Source organism: Wolffia australiana, chromosome 1, assembly GCF_029677425.1.
Source record: "Wolffia australiana isolate 7733 chromosome 1, ASM2967742v1".
In the NCBI taxonomy this organism is placed as follows: domain Eukaryota; kingdom Viridiplantae; phylum Streptophyta; class Magnoliopsida; order Alismatales; family Araceae; genus Wolffia; species Wolffia australiana.
Genome location: NC_135835.1, coordinates 8063419 through 8074444, shown reverse-complemented (window position 1 = coordinate 8074444; position 11026 = coordinate 8063419). Strand labels below are relative to the sequence as shown.

Here is an 11026-nt window from a genome sequence, read left to right as displayed (position 1 = left end):
GGCCCAATTAAAAAAAGAACTGTTTTTTTTGCAATATGTGTGATGTAGACTGTGGATCAAAAACCTAAAATATTACTTTTTTCTTTCTTTGACCAGTCCAATATTGTGGCATGACTGACATATCGTGAGACATGTGTGTCACCTGTACACGTAGTGTGTGTGTCTCACACTCTCATTCACTTTTAAAGAGGCATGCTGATGTGGCATGTACCGGTGTGCCACCAAAATCCCTAGATGTAGAGTGACGGTGGTGGCGATAATGAGAAGAGAGAAATATTCATCTTAAATTGATAGTTGATAATCGTACAACTTCCAGGCTTGATATCTAACGACATAGAACTTTGATGGAGCTTAAATTCACTTTTACTTTTAAGGGTAGCTTTGACTTTATGTCCTTTATCCCTCCATACAGTTGGATCTATAAATAGAGCTTCTGATCTTTATAAAAAACATCTTTAAGCTCACTTCCTCCTAGAGAGGCAGATTGAAAGCAAGTGAAGGTTTGATAATCAACAGATTCAGAAGAGCCTACTTATCCTTATAGATTCAGAAGGTATTCTTAAATATTTTTTTTAAGAACACATGCCTTTATTCCAAAAAACATTATCAGTCTGTTTATCTCTGAAAAAAATTAACGACTGTCAACCCAAGAATGAGTGCCTTATGGGAGTGAAATGCATGTTACAATGCTTAGAGTAATTTACGAGGTGTGCTTCAGAGGCATAAATTTCAAGCGCGAGATTGTAAGACAATCCTAATTTTTTTTCTCGACTTTATGTTATCAAATCCAGGCATAAACAAAACCGTAACCTTATCATAATGAAGCGCTGTATGTCTTGTTGAAAATGAAATATATTTTTGAGTTTGCTGATTTGATTTCTAGATTTTAACTGTCAAATACTTTACTCAACACACTTTGAGATTTTAGATCCATGAGCAAACGCAAAAGTAGAAATATTATTGTGAACATTATAGCAACACGGAAGTTGACTTTTATTAGCTTTCGCTGACATGGGCTCTAGAGAGAGAGTCCAGAGCATGAGGAAAGAAGCCACGGGTTGGCGTGCTGGTGTCTAGTCAACATGAAACAGGGGAAGTTACTGGTCTAGGTTAGAGTCCGGGATGAGTTACTGGTAGATGGAGACGCAGGGAACGCACACATTCTATAGAGAGAGGTATTTCAACTGGAGCATCGGGCCAACGAAACCTCGAGTTGATGAAACACCGCGGTCGAAGCCGGTGTCGTGGACCCTCCGTCTTACTTCAAGGTGCTGCCATTGCAAAGGGGACATGAGCGTAGATGTGTGAAAATAAGAAGCGAATGAAGTCAGAGTGAAAGAGAGAGAGTTAGAGAAATGGGTGGAGTGGAAGGAAGAAAACGAAAGAGAAAGAGAGTTAGAAAGGGCCGCCAAGTGAAAGAAAGAATGAAAGATGGAGAAATGGGAGGAGTGAAAGAAAGAGTGTGAGATCGGAAAAAGAAAGGCAGAGTTAGATGAATGGAGTCACAGAGAATAAGAGCGTGAGAGGGAAAGAGAGAGCGCACGAAGAGTTAGAGAGAGGCCTGCCAAATCAAAGAGAAAGAAGGAGTGTGAGATCGGAAAAAGGAGGGACAGAGTTAGATAAATTGAGTCACAGAGAATAAGAGCGTGAGAGGGAAAGAGAGAGCGCACGAAGAGTTAGAGAGAGGCCTGCCAAATCAAAGAGAAAGGAGTGTGAGATCGGAAAAAGGAGGGACAGAGTTAGATAAATTGAGTCACAGAGAATAAGAGCGTGAGAGGGAAAGAGAGAGCGCACGAAGAGTTAGAGAGAGGCCTGCCAAATCAAAGAGAAAGGAGTGTGAGATCGGAAAAAGGAGGGACAGAGTTAGATAAATTGAGTCACAGAGAATAAGAGCGTGATAGTGAAAGAGAGAGAGAGAACGCGAAGAGTGAGAGAGAGGCCTGCCAAATCGAAGAGAAAGAGAGGGTGAAATGGGTGGTGTGAGAAGAGAGAGAGAGAGAGAGAGAGAGAGAGAGTATACAGAGTATAGAGAAATGGGTGGAGCGGAAGATAAGAAGAGAGAGAGTATAGAGATTATGAGATATGGGTGGAGTAGAAGATAGGAGAGAGAGAGTATAGAGAGTAAGGGAGTGGAAGATAGGGGCAGAGAGAGAGAGTATAGAGAGTATGGGAAGAGTGGAAGATAGGGGCAGAGAGAGAGAGAGAGTATAGAGAGTATGGGAGTGGAAGATAGGGACACAGAGAGAGAGTGTGTAGAGAGTATGGGAGTGGAAGATAGGGGCAGTGAGAGAGAGATTATAGAGAGTATGGGAGGAGTGGAAGATAGGGCCACAGAGAGAGAGAGAGAGAGAGAGTATAGAGAGCATGGGAGGAGTGCAAGATAGGGGCACAGAGATAAAAAGTGTATAGAGAGTATGAGAGGAGTAGAAGATAGGGGCAGCGAGAGAGAGAGAGAGAGAGACGCGGAGAGAGAGAGTTAGCGATCACCCTGGCACTCGGGGGGCGCATTGAGGCCACATTTGGTAGGCAGCTGGGCAGCGAGCTCTGGGTCGATACCCACAGACTTGAGAATGACATTACCCTTGTACCGACACAAGCACGGCAGGTCCGCCGACCTCAGCGCACCACAGCACTCCTTATTCGGCGGCACCGGCGTCCCCCCGCCGCGTATCGCCGGCAGACATTGCGCCAGCTTCTCCGCGTCTATGTTACATATATCCAGCGCCCCCACCTCCGCCGCCATCGCCATCACTATCGCCACCACTACCACCGCTGCCAGCACCTCTCTCTTTCCCACCATCTTATCCCCACGTCTTCATCAAGTGGCGAGCGTATCGCAATTTAACGGCGCGGGCGCCGCCCACTTGATCGAATGAAGCGCGGACCAGGTGGCCGATAGCATGGCGCCGCTCTGGCCGAGGCGACCCACTTGGAGTGGCTCGACCAGACCAGGAGCATGCTGAGGGCAGAGGAATGAGCAGGAAGATTGTCATTCCATGAAACACTAAGTTCGCTATCTTTCGACAGTGAGAGAAGTTTCTCGTTTTCTTGGTTACTGTTCGTACGCTACTAAAATATTTCATTGGGAGAAAGTCAAGTTCTCTGCAGTAGCATGGGAAGCGAACGATCCAGATGAGTGTCGCAGCGAAAGACAAGTGTGCAGCGTAAAGAGTTACGGCCGAAATCCTGTGATGTCTGTGTTAACGTCAGGACACCGGAGAGATGCAACGGATGTAAGATTAGACTGTATTGCTGAACGCCCCATAGAAGCACTACAGAGAGGTGAGATTTAAAGAGATGAGAGGATGGCAGTTACGATTTCTATGCACCGTCATTTCCATTCATATAGTTCTGACAGTTTATTTCTAATATTTCTATTAAAATGGGATGGGGTTTTGTCTTATTCTGATTCCTCTTGGGGTTAAGTGGCATTTCCATTTTTTTCCTTTTCTATAACTTAGTATTAGGTCCCTAACTAGGCGGCATTCCCTGCCCAGAGGTCTGCGTGCTTATTGGGAGGGCGTGTCCGCGTTTCTGGCTCACGACATTAAAGTACTGAGTCACTATGGGTAGCGATGCCCAAATACCTGATCTTTTAGGCCATTGCCCCTGTACGTGGTGATACACTACAGACGTTGCACGTGCTCGTCCACGCCCAAGGCGGGACGGATCAGGTACGGTCCGCGCGTGCTGGGCGCGCGGGCTGATAGGTGTGTGCGGCGCGCTGGCGCCGCGCCAACGCCAGCGCCACGCGAGGCACCAATCTGCATAGCGCCAGCGCCCGCGGGCGAAGCGCTGCGTGCGGGTGCGGGACGCGCAAGCCGGGCGCCGTGCCGCGGGTGCAGCGCACGAAGTTGTGTGGGGTACCGCACAGCGGCCGCATGGGCAGCGCGCACATTGCGTGTGCGGGGCGCGGGGCTGGGAGACATCCGCCAAGAGACCAAGGCATGTGGCGCGCTGAGAGCGCCGAGACGGCACAATGGGCGTGTAGCGCTCCCGCAGGTAGTGCTGGGCGCGCAACGCCCAGCTTGGGAGCGTCGAATGCAGCGGCGTCATGCAGTCTGCGCGCGAGGGTGTTGACACGAGTGCTGGTGGCGTGTGTGATCGTCAAGGCAGGGGTGGCATGTGTGATCGCTACGCCCGCGGGTGCGCGGCGCCTGGCCTGGCGCACTTGTGTAGCGGCAGAGCGACCGTGCACGCGCGGAGCGATGGCCTTGAGGCGGTGTGGCGACACTACCTCGGCGCGAAGCGCCTCGTCTCGTTCGTTGTATCACCCCTTGTCTTCCCCCCATTTAATGGTCCCCACAATGATTTACTATTTTATGATATTAATGTAATGACCGTATTCCCTGACGGGGCTGCGTCCCCACCATCTCCTCTAACCCCTTCTATGCGATCTTAAGCATTTGCAAAGCTTCCGCTGCAAGAGATCAATGCTGCTCAGTGTTTTGCCCTGAACATTGAGGCCGACACACACCAGATTCGAGCAAGAAACCTAGCTCAAGATTTGATCGTGTGACACTTAGTTGTCGGGACATGCTCTTTTCTATAACTTAATTATGCCTTTCTTGTCCCATTATTGTTGGTTGGCATTTATATCTCTTCTTATTGGTGAGATTGATTCTTATGTATTTTTAGCTTGTTAGGGTGACTTAACTGACAGCTCAAGCCAAGCCGGGACACGGTTGAAGGCCCATGTCCTGCACCCTTGTATGGCTGGTTGAGTAAAACTCCTTGGTTTTCAACAATTATTGAACTGGGGTGCCCATGGGTTTGCAATCCCTCGCTACCATATGGGAATTATATTTTGAATGAAAGAATGATATAACTTGTGAGGTTTTAGAAGTTCAAGACCACTGAAGTTTTCAGCTTGGCCTAAGTGACCAAATGCAAAAAAGTATACTGAGCAATGTAATGATGTCATTTTCTTCACTTGATGTCATCCACATAGATAAGAAGATAAATAGTAGAAGTGGGGTTAGGCAAAAAAACCATGAGGATTGGAGTGTGATCTGTTAAATACAATAGTTTGAAGATGTCATACAAATTTATGGTTTTTGATTTTAGAAGAGCAACCATAGCTTAATATTTTAATGTCTCCAAGTGAAAATTAATACTTTGCGCAGAAATGATGGTCCTTAGGACTCAGTTCTTGGAGAAGGATGAATTTCAGTGTCTTCTAGTTGACTTATTTTTTGAATTATTGACTTCACATTAAAAGAGCAGAAAAATAGCAAGCACATCTATTTTGTTGCCTTATTTATTTTGAAATTGTTATTTATGTTCCTCATATGTAAGGCAAGGGGCAAGGTCATTAAGACTAAGCTGTCTTATTTTTTCTATAAAAGGGAAACCTTTTGGATGATTTTGATAAGAGAGAATACTAGAGTTTTATGTTTTTTTATCGCTATATTATTTCTTCATTTTATATATTCTTCCTTGTTGTGTATGGATGTGAAGAACAACAAATGGTATCACAAAAGTCTGATCCACGGGGAGAGAGAGAGAGAGAGTGAGAGAGAGAGAGAGTAGAAGTAGCAGCAACACAGTGACAGAGTAAACCGTATCTCAGGCTAGTGGTAGGTCATCTATGGGGAGAGATATCAACACTACTACTATTATGACTATCAATTCTTTAGCCAAGCCATTTGAAACATTTCCAAAGCTTTCAAAAACTAACCTCTCTTATTGGACCATGATAATGGAAGTTCTTGTAGAGGCACACAGTTCTAGGATGTTGTTGGCTAACTGATGATATCGAGAAAGAAAAATCAGCATGTGATGTTAGGTATACTTGGAGGGATCACAAAGGGGATCTCTTAGCAGCTTAATTAAAATAAAAGTCCAAAGGAGACGAACTATACTTTGTGCAGGAAGAATATTGGTATAGATTGAGTGATAAAGGTCAATATCGGATCTTTGGGGAAGCAGTAAGAAACACTACTTATTGTTGAAGTTGAATCCGTGACTGACTTTGTAGCGAAGCTTTCTAATGGTTAACTATAGATTGGATATGAATAATGGTTAGCGATAATCCATATAATTCAGAGTATGACACATAACATGACATAGTTAATCATGATGAATCACATTTTAATTTTGAGTTAAATTTTTTCTTTATAAATAATTCCATAAAATTTGCTATAATGTAAAATCAAAATATCTTTATAAAAATATTTATATTTTAATATTGATAACACATACACAGATATATATAAATGATCATTTTAATGGAAATGAATATGTAGAATTATGATATTAATTTAATAATTAGTTTTTTATCACCCAACCATATCTAAAAATGATTATGTAAAACTCCCAATGCTGTCATGTTTCATGATAATTCATATATCTACGTTGTTGTTAGCTATTTGGCTGCAAAAATACAACGCATCGGGGCTGAGGTGACAATAAGGAAGAAATACTGGCTACGTTTTTATGTAACATTTATTCCCATAATTTTCTGTTCTAGAAACATTGGCAAGTGATAGTTTTGCCCTCCTAGCTTAATCTGTAAATATAATTTTAGCCTAGTGCATCTGTGTATTGTGACTAGAGCACAACCCGTTATTCAGCTCTTGTCTCTTGCCTTGTGTTTGTTACTTTGTCTTTATAGTTGAGAGATAGATGAGACACATCACAAGCTCCATCTCCAACACTTGGTATAAAAATCAAGGCCAATGTGAATGATGCGTCCTCTGTGAATGATGGAAGGTCCTAGATGGATCTTTTGAGTATTATCCCAAGAATGACTAGAAAATCCTAGTAGACGTATTTCTTCCCCTATAGTCCAGGGACAACTACTATGTATGGCCAGTCAGAATGGGGGACATACAAGAGGCCCAATGTCCATCATATGTAATAAGATTAAGATTGAATGGATAAGAGGAAGGGCATTCTAGGAATTCAAGTATTTATGGAGAAATCCAAGACTACCAATGCAACTCATTAGGGTATTCTGATACCTGCAAAGGGAATCTGGGATATATTGTGGACTATGAGCCTAATGGTAGAGAGAATGACACAATTGCGTACTTTAACCATGAGAAGGGAATTCAAGGCACCAATAATGGCCAAAGAAGAACATATTGATGAATTTTTTGGAAAGCTGTCTCAGTACGTGAAGGAGATGAGAGCACTTTTTGAACCTCTTGTCCTCAATATATCCTGAAAGATGTTTCTAAAACATTTTCAAGTGACTCCTGCAAGGTTTTGTCATGTAGGAAGCTGTTGGCTTATTAATCTGAATGAAAATGAAGTGTGAGATCGAGAACCCAATAAAGGTAAACAGTCTCTTCTGAGTCTTTCTTAGGTGAAGAAGATGATGTGATTCCATTCAATGATGAGTCAGAGTTCATGGGCACTCGCAAGTTTGAGGTTGAAGGCATGCAAGAGGCTATGAAATTCATGGATGAAGTAAAGATCGACATGGAAGGGATGGAGCTAGTGACGCAAAGACAAGTCAAGATTTAAATGTTATATGAATGAAGACCATGGCCGCTACTTATTAAAACCCCAAATTGACAAGGATTGAAAGGTAAATTTGACAGAAGTTGATTCCAAGATCTATTCAGCTTGTGCCAAGTATGTGGTGATGCCTATTCCCCAATGATTTCCCTAAGATAAAAACACCAACCAAGTTATTCTCTGGGGAACAACTAAATATGGAATCATTAGAGAAAACTATGTAATGTATCATTTTTGTATCAAATTTAACATACACATTAATATCAGTAATTAGTTTTTAATTTAAATATATTTAATGTAATGGATAACACATCCAATATATTTTTAATATTCAAATGATAAGAATAAAAATTTAATTTAGATGAACCATTTTATTTTAATTTGGAAAGTTGTTGTCGGAAATCAACTAGACTACTATCAGATCAAAGAAGAAAAACTCAAACTAATTTTTATGTAAGAATGGTCTGATTCTTTTCAAAAGATAAATTTACAGACGGTCTAGGTCATATTTGATTCTCCATTTAGACTATTGTTGATCTGATACCATGTAAAATTGATACAAAAAAGAGATGAAAGAGGGAGACAAGACCAAACTAAGACAGAAGTGAGGATGTTTGGTAGATCCATTTGTCAATCACATCAGAGTCTCAATTGTGGACTGGACTAGGCCTGATGAGACAGTATGAAATAATAACTTATAATTGCTTATGTATTATTATAAATTGTTAGGATGTAGCATGTGGGACCCACGTGCAGAGTTTGAGGCACAACATAGCCATTATCTTCCTGGTGTAGTACACAATGGGCCTTGTCTTGTTTTAGCTCACTAACCTAATGTGTATATCTCTTATCTTGAATAGAAAAGGGCATGATGGTTCCGCCCTATTTTTTCATTGCTTTCTTCCTCTTCTTCTAGCATGGTATCAGAGCAATGCTGAAGAAGAGATTGGAACTAATCAAGTTCAGGGGATGACATCCTACATAGGTATTCAAACACTACTTACCAACACCGCCATACTACAGCGGCATCCTTCCGGGCCGATTTCATCATTCATCAACATTGATATCTCTGGCTTTCTCTTCGTCCATCAACAACGGAGCTACAAACCTACTTGTACGACCTGATGTTATTGAAGTTATCTGCATGGCAGAGGTATCCTATAAGCTGATTTTTCACCACTTTCTCTCGGTTCAGGGGCAGTTGTTCTAGCCTCTTTTTTATGGCCTTCTATCATTTGACTATGTATATCTCTTGGATGGCCAAAGAAGAAGCTAATTCATGGTTGATACGAGACATAAACTAATGAATATATGGAAAAAGTGGTATACTCCCTTGCCCCAAATAACCCAACAGAATATCTTCACCAGTCGTAACCTTTACCAGTTGACAAAATATATCTAACGTACACCCCGCCCAAGAGGTCAACTATACCACTTGACCGACTTCCCTCCCAAGGCAGTGATTCAACCTTTAAGAAATGACATTTTTAAAGAGGACTTACTATTCACTTGGCTCCATGATTTCATGCTCCCTGAAATTGGTGACTCATATTCTGATTAAGATTAGTTCATGGAAATATGTGATCTAGTTCAGCAACGACACTCTATGGTGGAGGACAAATCACAAATTGCTGATCTTGTCAATCAATCTATGACTCTACTTCAAGGGAACCAAATTGTCTTGGACTATGAAAATGAGTTGCGGACCTTATGGAAATAAATCAGCTTCTATCAGCCATCAACATCTAACTTTGTCAATCAACAATATGTCCTTCGTGGTCAAGTTTACAAGTGCCTAAAAGGACTTTGATTAGAATTTGAAATTGTTTGAGCGCAACTTTTTCACTGGGAGCATAAGATGAATTATGAAGATACAATGGCTCATATTTGGAAAGAAGAAGGTTGTCTTGGAGGGTCACCTGACTGTACCATTGTTCACAATTTTGTGTGTCGCGTCAAAACACTTCACCACCATAATGGGCTGACTTGAGGTGCTCCTCGCGCCACTCCCCCACAGACCAACACAAGGCTTTTAACTCAGAAAAGCATCCATTGACAAGATGGAGAAACAATGACAAAGATCCATTATGGTGTACCCATTGTTGCAAACACCACCATATTAAAGAAACATGTTGGAAGCTCCATGGAAGACCTGCTTGGGTGGATAAACATATAACCAAAAATAATAGTGGTTCAAACTGAAGGCAACATCTTGAACAACGAACTGAGATGGCGACCTCAGGATCAGAGCTACGTCAACTTCAAATTAAAATCAAGGTCATTGAGATTATTGGCTCTACTTCTTTTGCACACTTTGTCAAGCACCATTTTTTTCAATTTTAAGTCTATCCTCTCCAAACTCGGCTTCTTGGATTCTAGATTCAGGGGCAACTAATCATATGACCCCTCTAAAACCAGTTTTCAAGCATTATGAAATATGCCAAGAAAATAAGAAGTTTCAAACTGCTAATGTTACCCCTCCTACAATGGCAGTAGAGTAGTATCAAAATAGAACCTCGTGGCACTCTTAATAATGTCTTGGATGTCCCAGACACTACAATATTTTCCATCAACCTCCACAAAGTTCCCCAAGATGTCTCCATGGAGGTAGCCATAGATGCCATTCCTCCCCAAGAGGCTAGCATATGTGGCGACACGAGTTCTACTCCTTTTCCACTGAGTAATATTCTGACTTATCAAAATGTGTCCCCAGCACAAAAAAAATTTGCGCTCAACTTCGCCAAATTACTATTCCATGAAATATCCAAGATGCACTCGTGCTACACTAGTGGAAGGAAGTTATGAACGCTGAACTTAAATGATACTTCTGTATGAGAATCAAATTTGGCAACTTACCTCTGTTCCTTTGGGTAAACATCCCATTGGATGTCACTAGGTATACCCAAAACTATTTTTTTGATGGTCAGCTTGAATGTTATAAAGTCCCCTTTTTGGCAAAAAAACACGGTGTCGAGTATGACCAACCCAATGGTTGTGCTCATAGACCCATCCAGCCGTACCATGGACGCCACCCAGGGAGGTTTTATGATGGTGAAGGCCATCAAAGATCGTCGACGATGTCATCCGCGCCGCCCACCACCGTCGTCGAAGATTGGGTGAAGATGCTAGTTATCGCCTTTTGATTTTCATCGCTCTTAGTCATATTTAGTGTTTCTGTTTGCATTCGTAGTTTTGTTTTTGTCGCATTCGCGACGTGTCATGTATGTCCACCTTCGTCGTCATGGGAAGGGGCCCCCCTAGTCCTTTCCCACTTCCCATTTCTTTTTATATTTTCAATTTTCAAGGAATCATCGGGCTCTACTACCCCTCCGACATCTCTGAATCGTCCGTCGGTCAATCCACGCGGAGACTCCCCCCCTTTGCCGTTTCGGCCACCTCTACCTCACCGCGATCGCTATTTTACGAACGCGATCACGAGGACTACCGTGGTGTCAAAACAAGGGGACCCATCCCTGCTATGGTCATGGGTTTGGGTGCCGTGAATCTTAGGCGACCTGCGTCTGGGACGTCTTCTAACACGGGGCCAATTTTCACGGTG

At 42.5% G+C, this 11026-nt stretch overlaps 1 protein-coding gene across 1 annotated transcript; it reads right to left on the bottom strand.

Annotated features, from left to right (window-relative positions):
• Positions 1 to 970: 970 nt before the first annotated feature.
• On the bottom strand, positions 971 to 2800 carry LOC144715108 (putative lipid-transfer protein DIR1). Its single transcript, XM_078590034.1, has 2 exons — positions 2488 to 2800; positions 971 to 1271 (listed from the first exon to the last, which is right to left on the bottom strand). Exons 1-2 carry the CDS (start codon positions 2798 to 2800, stop codon positions 1264 to 1266), a joined length of 321 nt encoding a protein of 106 aa, XP_078446160.1. The 3' UTR covers positions 971 to 1263.
• Positions 2801 to 11026: the final 8226 nt, after the last annotated feature.

Coding starts and splice junctions, on each gene's coding strand:
- LOC144715108 (XM_078590034.1), bottom strand. CDS start 2,800: ATGGTGGGAAAGAGAGAGGTGCTGGCAGCGGTGGTAGTGGTGGCGATA.